We start from the raw sequence: 12,658 nt of genomic DNA on the forward strand, positions 1-12,658 counted from the left end.
CATCTTGGTTCTCCTCCTAAATGCATTTTTTAAATGTCTTGGTTTGAGAGAAAGAGGGAGAGAAACAGCAATTTGTTGTTCTACTTATTTATACACTAGAGGCCCAGTGCACAAAATTTGTGCACAGGTAGGGTCCCTGGGCCTGGCCAGCGATCAGGGTTGACCTGTGGGGTGACTGGCGGGGTGATCGAGGGGTTCCCTGCTGTCACCGCCTTGGCTAGCCTGGGGCTGTGGGCTGTGGGCAGCTCCTGTGTTGAGCATCTACCCCCTGGTGGTCAGTGCACGTCATAGCACCCTGTCCTTCTGCCGTTCAGTTGATTTGCATATTAGGCTTTTATTATACAGGACTCACTGGTTGATTCTTTTTTTTAAAATATATTTTATTGATATTTTTACAGAGAGGAAGGGAGAGGGATAGAGAGTTAGAAACATCGATGAGAGAGAAACATCCATCAGCTGCCTCCTGCACACCCCCCACTGGGGATGTGCCCGCAAAAAAGGTACATGCCCTTGACCGGAATCGAACCTGGGACCTTTCAGTCCGCAGGCCGACGCTCTATCCACTGAGCCACACCGGTTATGGCTGTTTGATTCTTTTAAAAAATGTTTTTACTGATTTTTAGAGAAAGAGGAAGGGAGAGGGATAGAGAGAAAGAAACATCAATGAAAGAGAAACATCATTGATCAGCTGCCTCCTGCATGCCCCCTACTGAGGATTGAGCCAGCAACTGACCATGAATGGAACCAGTGACCTCTTGGTTCCTGGGTGAACCCCCACAGTGGGCTGTGGTCTTGACCCCCGACAGGGGCATAAGGAGGAGGTCATGTCTGTCCTTGAAACAAATGAGGCAACTCCAACCCTTCCTGACCATCCTGCTATACCCCACTTCCCACCCACTCCCTGGGCCTAGCCTCCCTCTGGTCCCCAAACAGCAAGACCCCCCCTTGTCTGGTCCTCTGAGCTCAGGGGGTCCTGCGTGACGGGCCCAGCTGGGCAGGCAGGGGTGTGCAGGAAGCAGGCGCAGGGACAGTGGCATGAGGGTCTGCCTAGGGTAGCGGGTCTGAGCCAATGCGGCCTTTCCCAGGCCCAGTGGGGCCTGCAGTGCTTTGCTCCCAGGGGGCCTGCACCCAGACCCCACCAGGCACGGGGTGTGTGGAGCTGAGTGTGGGGTTCAGAGCCACTCCCATGGGATCCTCACCCGCAGAGGCCTGGCGCCCCCTCGACTTTGACAGCAAATACCCCCTCCTTTGTCCTTAGCGTTTGCTGGACTGTGTCACTTGGCAAACATTAGCCGGGGCTGGGGGGAGCCGGGGCTGGGGGTGGAGCTGGGGCTGGGGGGAGCCGGGGCTGTGGGAGCCGGGGCTGGGGGGGGAGCTGGGGCTGGGGGGAGCCGGGGCTGTGGGAGCCGGGGCTGGGGGGGGAGCTGGGGCTGGGGGGAGCCGGGGCTGTGGGAGCCGGGGCTGGGGGGGGAGACGGGCTGGGGGGAGCCGGGGCTGGGTGGATATGGGGTTAGGGGAGACGATGGGGCTGGCGGGGGGAGATGGGGCTGGGGGAGTGAGGGCTGTGGGAGCCTGCTCCCTCCTCCCCAGGACCGACTACCGCGATGGGGTTGCACTGTGTTTACAGTGCCCGCCCGTCCAGGTCAGAGCCTCTCCAGCCGCACTTTCCTCAGATGCCCTCGTCCTGCCACAGGAGTCACACGTGGGCCCCGATGGAGCTGTCACACCCATCAACCTCTGCCTTTGGCTGCCTGCCTCCGAGTCCCCAAACTGCCTGGGAACCAGGACCTTCTGTGGGAAGACACTCACCCCAACTTAGCTGCAGGGTGGGCGGGTCCCGAGGGATGTGCCCTTCGACCTGAGGCCCTTCTGGGAGACCCTCCTCCAGCCCGAGCCCGGGGAGAGGACGAGGGAGGCTCCAGAGGCAGCTCGGAACCAGCGGTTCTGACCCAGGGAGACTCCGGGCCGGACCGGGCCGGGGGAGAAAGACCTCCTCCAGGGCGGCTGGTCCAGGGGAGGGTCCTGGGAATCTGTGTGGGAGGAGCTGGAGGCGGCCAGCTGGAAAGGAAAAGGTTCCCACCCCCTCCAGCGCGTTTTCACACCCACAGCAGGCGATCGCTCAGCTTTTTCTCACGCACCAGCCCTCCTGGCCCCGGGGCTGTGCTGGCGAGGAGCTGGGATTAGTCACCAAGGCCACGTGACTGGCACGGCTCCTGTCTGCCCACCGTCAGGATGACCTGGTGATGGACGCGGACGCCCTCCGTCCTTGTCTGCCAGCCACGAGCACGTCTTCAGGACAAGCCCACAGAGGGGGGTGCCGACTGCCTCCTCTGGGGGTGCCGTGGGGGGGCGGTTTGTGGGTCACTCTTGGCATTGGCTGCACCAAGTTCCCCTCCTGTGGGCCCGAGAACAGGCTGCGGTGTCTGTCACTCACCTGGTCCCCGCGCGGCCAGTCCTCTGTCTCCATCTTTGCCCGTCGCACCCGGTGGCTCTGTCCTCACAGGGCTGTGGGTCCAGGTGCCAGCGCCAGCAAAGCTCCGGACGGCCAGCCCGGGGTCCGCCGGCCGCGCGTGTCCCCGGAGAGCCTCGCGGGGTCGGCCGTGTCCCGGCGAGGCCCTGGTCACTTCGTCTCCGGGTGCAGCTTCGTGGGGCACAGCCGCCCCTCCGCCGGGAGGAAGGGGCTCTGCTGGGCCGGGATGGGGTGACTGCCGTGAAGGCCAGCGGTTTCGGCGTAAGTGCCCGGCGCAAGCACCGCCTGCTCCACAGCGAGGTGGGCACAGTTCTGGCCCAGAAGGTGACCGTGCCGCCCAGGACCGGCGCCCGGGTGGCCGGAGGGCCCTCCCCACACTCTGGTCCGGAGCTGGCTGCCGGGCGGGAAGGGAACCCTGAGCCCAGGCCCTGGCCCCACGTGTGGAGGGGAACAGTTTTGTGACCTCCTCCCCGAAGTGCGTCCTGATACCTGGGAACACGGCTTGCTTCACGAGTGGGCAGGCAGCGTAGGCTGCAGGCTGCACGCATTCGTTTAATAGCTTCGTTCTTACAGGTTTTCTAGGTAAAAACTGTTAGAATCAGGCCGACGTCTTCTAAGAACCGCAGTCCTGTCCCTCGAACCACGGACATAAAGTTAACTTTTAAACTTTCAGTTTGTGTCACCGGGAGACACCACTGGAACCAACGTGAGGGCCGCGAGGCCCGGGCGGAGGGTGTGGGCGCCGTGCAGCCCAACGTCCCCAGAGCCGGGCATCTGGAGTCCCCACTTCCAACGGGGAGAACTTTCGGCTTCCCCGGCTGCTGCGCCGGGCATCTGCCACGCCCTCCAGCGCCCCGACCCAACCCGGGCCGGCGGGTCAGTTTCCCACGTTGCTGGATGTCTTTGAAAAGCTTAGATGCTAAGGAGCTGGCGTTTTAAGCTGTGCCAGGCGACCCTGGAGTCAACCCTCTCAGCGTGACATGAGCATCGTGTCCGGCGTCTGCAGGCTGCCCAGCCCTGCCCCCCGCGCGGGGCCTCCCCCCAGTCCCCAGGGCAGAGACGCCCCAGCGAGCATCAGGCCCCCAGGCTGTGCGGCAGCTCCTGCAGCCGAGGGCAGCCGTTGGCCGGGATGCAGGGCCTGGACTTGGACAAGACACCCTGTTTCTCCGGTTCTCAGGGGACTTTCCCTGGACTGGAGCCCGGCGATTGGGGCCCGTCAGCCGGCAGGAACTTGGCTGCTGGAGGCCGAGACGCTCAGGGACAAGCCAGGCCTCTGCTCACTGGCCTCCCCCCCCGCAGGTGAGCGCACCTGTGTGAGCGCGGCCTGTCCCGGGGCCTGGCACAGGCGAGCCCCAAACGGGCGTGGCCGTCCCTAGAGCCCCGTTTACAAAGATGGGGACGGGGACCCCAGGCAGAGCCCGGGCGGTGCTGTGGCCGCGCCCTTTCCTGGGAGTATCATAAACGGAAGGTCACATCCCAATGACAGCGCGGGGTCGGGGCCTCCCGTCCGTCCCAGCTGGACACAGCCCTGCACCCCGAAACCCAGGCACCTGCCCAGGCCCTGGGGGGCGTCCGCGGGCACACCAGGTGCCTACTCAGACCCACTCGGCACGAGTGCAAACAGGCACACATCCCGGTGAGCACGCCACACCCTCGCACGTGCTCACACCCACCAGCGTCTCCAGGGCCTGGCAGCTCAGAGGGACGGGGTGGGGGGCTCCCCGGGGAGAGGCTGGGACCCCACCCGGACACAGACACGCCCCGCCCAGCCTCGCCCACCAGCCGGGTCCCTGTGGGGCGAGGACCCGGGATCCGGCTCAGGAGGCAGCGCCGGGCGGGGGGGGGGGGGGGGGGGGGGGGGAGCGGGCTGCGGGCTCCGGACCGGGTCAGTTTGGGGCGGGGCAGTGCCGGCCCAGGGTCCACGCCACGCGGGACAACCACCAGAGGGCGCTGCTGGCAAACGGCCCGTGGCTTCGAGTCCACGAGTCCACGGCCTGGAGCGATGTCGGGCTTCACCCCGCCCCCGGAGCCACTCATCCCACAAACATGGGGGACTCTGCCGAGCGGGAAGGACGGTGGACACCCCGCTTCCCGGGCAAGTCCCCGCGAAGGCCTCCCTCCCGACTCGGGGTGGCGCCCCAGCCCCGTGGCGGCAGCGGGAGGAGGAGCAGGAGGTAACGAAGCCAAGCGAGGCCACAGGCCGGGCCGGCCGGTAGGACCGCGCCTTGCCTACCGGAAGGGGCAGCGAGGCGGCTCCGGTTCCGGATGGCGGCCCGGGATGGCCTCCCAGGCGGCGGGGAACTTGCCCAACTGCCCCCGGGAAGCCCGTGGCGAACAGAGGGCGCCCGCGGCGGTGAGCGCGCCCAGGGCGCACATGTCCCGTCCGGGCCCGTCCCTCCCGCTCCACTTCGCTGTGAGCCCGAAGCTGCTTTCACAGTAAATCTTCCCCCAAAATGTCCTTTTAAGCGAGTCTTCAAAGCGGAAGGGAGCCAAGGCGCGGGAGACGCATAGAAAGTGGAAGCAGCGCGATCGGCCGTCTCCGAGATGCACGGGGACCCGCTACGGGCAGCGGGAAGGATGCGGCCCGCGGGTCGGGGCCAGGGGACCCGCTGCGGACGAGGACCGGAGGGTCGGAGGGACAGAGGGTCGGAGGGACGAGGACCGGAGGGTCAGAGGGACAGAGGGACGAGGACCGGAGGGTCGGAGGGACGGAGGGACGAGGACCGGAGGGTCGGAGGGACGGAGGGACGAGGTCGGAGGGACGGAGGGACAGAGGGACGAAGGGACGAGGACCAGAGGGTCGGAGGGTCGGAGGGACAGAGGGACGAGGACCGGAGGGTCGGATGGACGGAGGGACGGAGGGACGAGGACCGGAGGGTCGAAGGGTCGGAGGGACGGAGGGACGGGCCGCGGTGCCGGAACCGAGGCCAGAGGGCCGCCTGGAACGGTCCGACCGGAGGGACAGGTGTCAAGATGGCGCGGGGACCTGCACGTGGCCGCCCAGCGGGGAGGTGCTGACTCAGCAGTTTCAGGCGCGGTGGGCGGGGCCTCACAGGCGTATGCAGATAAGCCCAGGGCATCATGGGAAACCAGCCTTTATATTCGCAGGCGGCGGTCGCCCCGCCTTTCCCTGGGACGCCCGAGGAGGGAGGCGCCCGCTGGGTGAGAGGGTCCCGGGAACATGGCGGGGGAGGGGGCGGAGGGGCGTTAAAGCCCCGAACTGTCCGGTGTGGCCTGGGGCATCGGCTCAGGGGCTGGGTTCTGTGAGGTTCTGTCGGGTTCCATCTTGATTCCTAAGGTTCTGTCTGGGCCCATCAGGTTCCATCCGGTTCTGTCTGGTTCCACTAGGTCCTGTCTGGGGCCGTCCGGTGCCGTGTGGTTCTGGCCGGTGCCATCATGTTCCCTTAGGTTTCGTCTGGCTCCAGCAGGTGAGGCTGGTTGGGTGTTGGGGTCCTGGGCGGGTGGGGGAGGGGCCACGTGACTCAGGCCTGCGCCGCTGACCCGCCCGCCTGCCTGTAGGGGGCGCCTGACCTCCTGGGCTTCCTCTTTACAGCGCTCGGGAGACCAGAGCAATTGCATCAGCTAAAGAAGTTTGCAGACGTTCACCCTCCCCGCTTCTGCAGGTCCCTGTGGATTTGGGACCCAGTTCGTCCCCCCACCCCACATCCCTGCACAGGAAACCCCTGGCCCTCCTCCCTGGCCCCTACGGTCCCGCAGGTGCTGTCCGCCGCCATGTGCAGCCCGGGCAGCGAGCGGCCTGGCCGGGAGGGCGTGTCCCAGCTCCGCGCCTTCTGGTTGTATCAGCTCCAGCAGGAGAACCAGCTGACGATCTGCTTCCCCTGCTTCAAGCTCCTCTTCCTGAGCTTTAAGGAGGCCTTGGAGGCGGGGGGCTGGGAGGAGGAGGACTGGGACCCCGAGCCCGCGCAGCACCCCGGGGCGGGGCCCGAGGAGGGGCCGTCCCAGGGGATGGGGCCCGGCGGGTGGCAGGGCCTGGATCAGCCCGAACAGGGTGGGCTTGGGGACTGGGGCTCGGACACCCTGGCATCAGACCCCGATGAGTCCGAAGAGCTGGGCCTGATGCCCACTGAGCTGACCCCTCAAAACGCGGCACCGCTGGGCCTGGGTCCGGAGCACGCTGACTGGACCCAGAGCCTTCCCTGGAGGTTTGGGGGGGTTCCTACCTGGTCCCACTGGCCGAGCCCCTATGTCTTACCGCAGAGCTTTCCCCAGGAGATCCTGCCCCCAGGGGAGCCCATGCTGCTGGAGCTGGTCGCCGCCCGGGAGGTGGACCTTGCACTGGCCGACACCTGGCTGCTGCGCCTGCCGGCCATGGCCATGGTGGGCGGCTCCGATGGCACCTGCTTGCGGCACATGTCCCCGCGGTGGGTCCGGCGGACGCCAGAGCCGCGCTGGGTCCTGCTGCTGGAGCCCAACGACCGGTGTGTGCTGCGGCTCCAGAGCCCAGTCCCGGGCCAGGACCTGAGCCCGTGGCAGCTGAGCGTCCTGCAGAGCTGCCCGACAGGCCACGGTGCCCAGCTGGTCCCCGCGGGCACTGCCCTGCTGATGTGGGGGTTCAGGGTCCTCTCTTACTCTCCCTGCAACAAAACAGAGGCAGAGGAGGGCGACGCGGCATCTGGGCCAGAGGCCTCCCCGCAAGGGCAGGGTCCTGGCTTCACTGGGACGGGCCGCTGGGGGGCCCGGGAGAGCCTGGGCCCTGAGGGAGCTCCCCTATTTCCAGCCCCGAGGCCCGAGGCCCGAGTGACCACCAGAGACTGGGAAGGACAGGCGGCTGCCCCTCCTCCCCAGCCAGGGCAGCTGTTGGCCGGGGACGGGGACGGGGACTTGGGCCTGTGGTGGGAGGATGGGGCGTGGCCCAGGGACTGCCCGGTTCTCAGCGGGGAGCAGCACCCATGTCCTGCTGGGAACGCTCACAGAGTTGGAGTGTGACTGGCGCAGGTGTGTTCCTGGCTCGGGGACAAGACCCCTGCCCACCTGCCCTGGCCCGGCCACAGGGGAGCTGTCCTGTGGGAGGTGACCCGGTTTCAAATGTTGGCTCTTTTATGCAGTTTGACCATTGGGTTCCTGTTTCTTTGTATGTTGTTTCTTGTTCAATAAAACGAGCATTTTGCATCAAAGCCTTGGCGTCAACCTCAGGTGGTCCCAGCTGATGGCCTGTGGTCCCCGGTCTGGGTGGAGCCCGGGACCGTTTAAATCCCCCGGGAGGCAGAGAGGCGAGGGCTCTGGTCCGTCGTTGGGTTCAAGGTGGGGGTTGTTTCACGGGGGTTATCACGTCTCGTATAAACAAAAATACAGCCTCAAAGAAGGGCCGTGTTGAACAACAATGAGTGCTCCTGGCATAAAACGAACCCACAGGCTGAGCCAAGGGTAGAGGGTGCTCGTCCTGTTCATGAGACAGAGGCTCCGCCGCCCCGGGAGAAGGCAGCGCTGCAGGACTGGTCACCAGGGAGCGGTGGGCGGGGAAGAAGCTCTTGATTGGCAGCGTCTGCTTGTCAGTGACCCATCTGGAGGCTCCCACAGTCCTCAATTCGGGGGGGGGGGGGCTCTTACTGCTGCGTGAGGGGTGACGGACCAGCAGGCCCTCTTACTGACTGGCGTCTGCGGGTCCCACATCGCGAAGGCAGCCAGTGCTCACTGTGTGGGGCCAGGCAGGAGCAGAGCTGGTCGAAACTTCAACAAACCTCACAGTTCTGCGCGCACTTAGAGCCTCGGACGTGCCCAGCTCCTCCCAAAGGGGCCCACCTGGCCTCCCCTCCTCTCCCACCCTCCAGGTTACACATGAGGCCTTTCAAAGGTGAGGTTCATAGGTCTGAGTCAGCCCCTTTCTGCGGGCCGCCCAGCCTGGGGGCCCAGGACCCCTGGAGGGGGGTGCACGGGGTCCTCTATGGCCGGTCCTGGGAGAAGGCAGTGCTGTGTGCACTTGAAAATCATGCTCTGCGTTTCAGCCTTGCGGGGAAGAGAGGGGGAGGCGCGCTTCGGGGCGTGAAGCGTTCTCCGCTCCGCGGTCTGGTGGCTCCAGCCCCACAGGATCTGCCCGGCGGGCACGCAGGACGCACCTGCCCCTCCCTCCTGTGCCAGTGCCCCTGGGAGACGGCCGCGGGCCTGAGGCTTTTCGGGAGTCCGGACGGAGGCCAGGAACCAAGCTGTCCTGGAGGGTGGGGAGCCGCCCCGCCCCCGCCCTTGGTGGATGCTGTCCTTGGCCCGGGGTCACCTGTGTGTCCTGATGGGGCCCTGTGGGCTCATGTCCACCTGGGCCCCTCGGCCGCTGACCTGCGCGGGTTCCTGGAGGCTTCTGAGTGACCTGGGCGTGACCTGGTCGGCGAGGCCGGTCGGCCTGAGTCCCTGCCCGGTGAGACCCGTCTGAGTGCGCCTGTCCAGAGCTTCGGAGGGGTGACTCCGGCCGTCTCTCGGGTCCGGGTGGTGCCGGAGTCCCAGGGCCGCTGAGTGTCGTGCGTAAAAGGACCAGGCAGTTACGAAAGCAGCAGCACTGGTCACAGTGGCCAAAGGTGGAAGCGGCCCATGTCCACCCAGGGGGTGAATGAGCACCGGTCCATCCGAAAAGGGACGCGGTTCCACCTTGGAAAGGAGGCGGCTGAGCCCGGGGCGGTGCCAAGTGAGGGAGCCAGGCAGGGAAGCTCAGAGCCTGCAGAGTCCAGCACCGAGGTCCTGGAGGGTCAGATGCACAGGGACAGCCAGGAGGGTGTCCCCAGGGCCAGGGGCGGGGCTGGGGGCTGGTGTTAAACGGGACAGAATTTCTTTTTGGATGAGAAGGTTTTGGAAATGGATCGTGGCGACGGTTGCACAACATTGTGAATGTCATTAAGGCCCCTGGGCAGAGGCCCAGCCTGGGTCTCAACCCTCTCCAGGTCCAGGGGTGTTGGGGTGGGCTGCAGACACCCCGGGGAGAGGGAGCGGGTCTGGAGGTGACTGCACCCCATCAGCTGCCTGGGGTCCCACCCAGGTGAGAGCTGCTTAGACCCTCACTACGGCCGCGCCCTGTTGCCCTTGGTCAGAGCCTTGGGCACCTTGCAGTCCTGGCGCCGCCCAGCGTGCCCCCACCCCTGCGCCCCCACTGTCCCTCCTCCTGCCCCTTCCTGCTTCTCCAGCACCGGCAGCCCGTCTCCCTTCGGTCCTGCGCCCTCTTCCCCAGGCGCCCCTTCCCCGCCCTCTCCTGGCACCCCAGCCCGGTTATTAATATCCATTCACATCTGGCTGGCGCAGGCAGCGGTGCAGTCCCAGCGGCCGGGCTGGCGGGAGCCCGCGAGGATCAGGAAGGGCACTCAGCTGGGCTGTCTAGGCGGGACGGCAGCCGGACTCCCCTTCGTCACGAGTCCGGGACCCTCACGACCCCTGCGGGGCTGTAGGAGCTAGACCTGCTATCGGTGACAGAGGTGAGCGCGGGGCATCCGGTGCGGGGTCGGGTGCGGGGTGCGGGGCGCGGGGCGATGGAGGATCGTGGAGCCGCAGGTGTGTGCGTGGGCTCAGCGGGGCTTGGCGTCGCTCTGGGGGCTCCAGGGGCTCTGGAGCGCCGTCCCCAGCAGCCGCCTGGAGATGCGAGGCGCCTCCCGGGTGCTGGGACGCCCCCCCACCCCACCCCCCGTGCAGCTCGGCTTCTCGGCAGCCCCGTGGGGAGGCTCCGGGACTCAGCAGGTCGGAGGGGTCCCCTGCTGGCTGCTCGGGGTCCTGGGCAGTGTCCTGCACCCCAGGCCCCAGGCCCCGCACTGGGGGCCCAGGTGCCGCCGGTGGGTCGTCAGCCTGGACACAGAGGGGAAAGCCTGGAGCCAGTGTTACCAGGTGTGGATGTGGGCCATCTGAGGGCCTCCCCTCCGTTAAGTGTTCCCATGTTTTAAGCCTTTTTTTTCTTATGAAGATAATCCTCAGGCATCTGAGGTGTGCAACTCCCTGAGTTTTTTTTTTAAATTAAATTGAATATAGAGCATTGATTAAAAAAATGTTTTTTCTCCAGGAATGTCAAGCTACAAACCATTCTTAGCGCCCACTGAGCACTGAGTCTAGAAATAGCCACTTCCTCTGTGCCCTGGCATCACAGGTGCAGCAAAATACATTTTTATTGATTTCAGAGAGGAAAGGAGAGGGAGAGAGAGAGAGAAACATCAATGATGAGAGAGAATCACTGACCCGTTGCCTCCTGCACGCCCCACACGGGGGATCGAGCCCACCACCCCGGGCATGTGTCTGTGTGAACTCCTGGTTCATAGGTCGACGCTCAACCACTGAACCACGCTGCCGGGCTGATCCGTACCCTTAATGGGTACCTTTTCCTGCAGGACACGGGTGACCTCTCTGCAGGGATGGCCCTGACCCCGGAGCCCGCGAGCAGGTCCCCCATCCTGGCTGCGAGGGGCGGTCCCACGGCCGAGCCACCCGGCAACCTCAACGCGTCCCTGAACAGCTCGTGGGCCAGCTCCACGGGGCCCAGCTCCCTGGAGGACCAGGTGGCCACAGGCGCCCTCGGGGTGGTGCTCCTGGCCATGGGCACGGTGGGCGTGGTGGGCAACGTGTACATCCTGGTGGTCTTGGGCCGCTTCCCGCGCGCCTCGGCCTCCCTGCGCGTCTACGTGGTCAGCCTGGCGCTGGCCGACCTGCTCTACCTGCTCAGCGTCCCCTTCGTGGTGGCCACCTACGTCTCCCGGGAGTGGCACTTCGGGGACGCCGGCTGCCGCGTGCTGCTCAGCCTGGACCTGCTGACCATGCACGCCAGCAGCTTCACGCTGGCCCTCCTGAGCGGCGAGCGCTGCGCGGCGGTGCTGAGGCCGCTGGACGCAGCGCGGCGGCCCGGGCGCTACCGCAAGGCCCTGGCGCTGGGCGCGTGGCTGCTGGCGCTGCTGCTGGCGCTGCCCATGGTCCTGGCCGTGCGGCTGGTGCCCAGGGGCGGCAAGGGCGTCTGCCTGCCGGCCTGGGGCCCGCGCACGCACCGCGCCTACCTGACGCTGCTCTTCGGCACCAGCATGGTGGGCCCCGGCCTGGCCATCGGGCTGCTGCACGCGCGCCTGGCCCGGGCCTACTGGCGGGCGCAGCGGGCCTCCTTCCCGCGGACACGGCGGCTGCCTGCCCCCCGGGTGCTGCGCCTCGTCCTGGGCATCGTGCTGCTCTTCTGGGCCTGCTTCCTGCCCTTCTGGACCTGGCAGCTGCTGGCGCAGTACCGCGGGGCCCCGCCGCTCCCGGCCCGCGGCGCCCGCCTCATCAACTACCTGACCACCTGCCTCACCTACGGCAACAGCTGCCTCAACCCCTTCCTCTACACGCTGCTCACCAGGCACTACCGGGACTTCCGCCGGCGCCGCCCGGGCCGCCAGGGCGGGGTCTGCACCTGAGCTCCGGCCGGGCGGGGGGGGGGGGGGGGGGGGGAGGGGTTGGGGGGGGGGTTGGCCATGGCCCCTCGCAGCACCCACCCCTGCTGACAGCCCCTTTCTCTGCCACTGATGTTCCAGGCCCCGCCCTTGCTTTTATAATAAAGAGCAGCCGCTCCCTGTAAACTCGGGTTAATGACGGGCCCGTGGCAGCGATGCTGTCACATCTGCAGGGCTGGGCTGCGGGCACAGTGCCCGCCGCAGTCTGGGGGAGGGGGCATTGGCTGCACCCCACCTTCCTCTGGGGAGGGGGCCCTTGAACCTGGGGTGTCCCTCCTGAGCATGTCCATCGGAGGGGCAGCCAGCAGGGCCCAAGAGCGAGGAGGTCATCGTGGCCATGGTCACTCGACCACCTTGGTTCTGTGGACCATCTGCAACCCTCTGGCCAGTCCCCTGCCCGGGCCCCCTGTCCCTGGGAAGGCACTGACCAGGGCCCCCTCTTCCTGGGCTGGGGGGCCAGTGGAGGGTGTGGGAACGGAGGGTCGGGGGAGGGGACGCTCCGTCCGCGTCCAGCCCTGGTAAGCAGCGGGGACGGGAGGGCTGCCTGCTGTCCGACGGAGGAGCACACGGAGGCCGAGGGAGCCCAGGGTGACGGATGAGTTCTCTCGGCACTTAAATGTCACCCACCAACACCCAGGCCTTCGGATGAAGAAGCAAAACCCCAAAGCCAGGCTCAGCCCCCGGCACTGGGCGTCCAGTGCTCACGAAGCCCTGACTGCCGCCCCAGGCCTCCCAGTTGTCCACCGCAGGGGCGTTCAGGCTGCGCCGGGTCTTTAGAAGCTTCCGGGTCAGTCTCCAA

At 66.4% G+C, this 12,658-nt stretch overlaps 2 protein-coding genes across 2 annotated transcripts; both read left to right on the top strand.

The window, feature by feature from the left end:
- The first annotated feature begins 6,202 nt into the window (after positions 1 to 6,202).
- On the top strand, positions 6,203 to 7,417 carry TEX19 (testis expressed 19). The gene has a single exon (XM_070395426.1). It carries the CDS (start codon positions 6,203 to 6,205, stop codon positions 7,415 to 7,417), a length of 1,215 nt encoding a protein of 404 aa, XP_070251527.1.
- A 3,383-nt stretch (positions 7,418 to 10,800) lies between these two features.
- Positions 10,801 to 11,823, top strand: UTS2R (urotensin 2 receptor). Its single transcript, XM_070395427.1, has one exon. The coding sequence runs from the start codon at positions 10,801 to 10,803 to the stop codon at positions 11,821 to 11,823; it is 1,023 nt and encodes a 340-aa protein (XP_070251528.1).
- The last annotated feature ends 835 nt before the right edge of the window (positions 11,824 to 12,658 follow it).

This window comes from Myotis yumanensis, unplaced genomic scaffold, assembly GCF_028538775.1.
Source record: "Myotis yumanensis isolate MYYU_CA2020_CCGP unplaced genomic scaffold, mMyoYum1.0.hap1 SCAF_16, whole genome shotgun sequence".
Taxonomy (NCBI): Eukaryota; Metazoa; Chordata; class Mammalia; order Chiroptera; family Vespertilionidae; genus Myotis; species Myotis yumanensis.

Coding starts and splice junctions, on each gene's coding strand:
- TEX19 (XM_070395426.1), top strand. CDS start 6,203: ATGTGCAGCCCGGGCAGCGAGCGGCCTGGCCGGGAGGGCGTGTCCCAG.
- UTS2R (XM_070395427.1), top strand. CDS start 10,801: ATGGCCCTGACCCCGGAGCCCGCGAGCAGGTCCCCCATCCTGGCTGCG.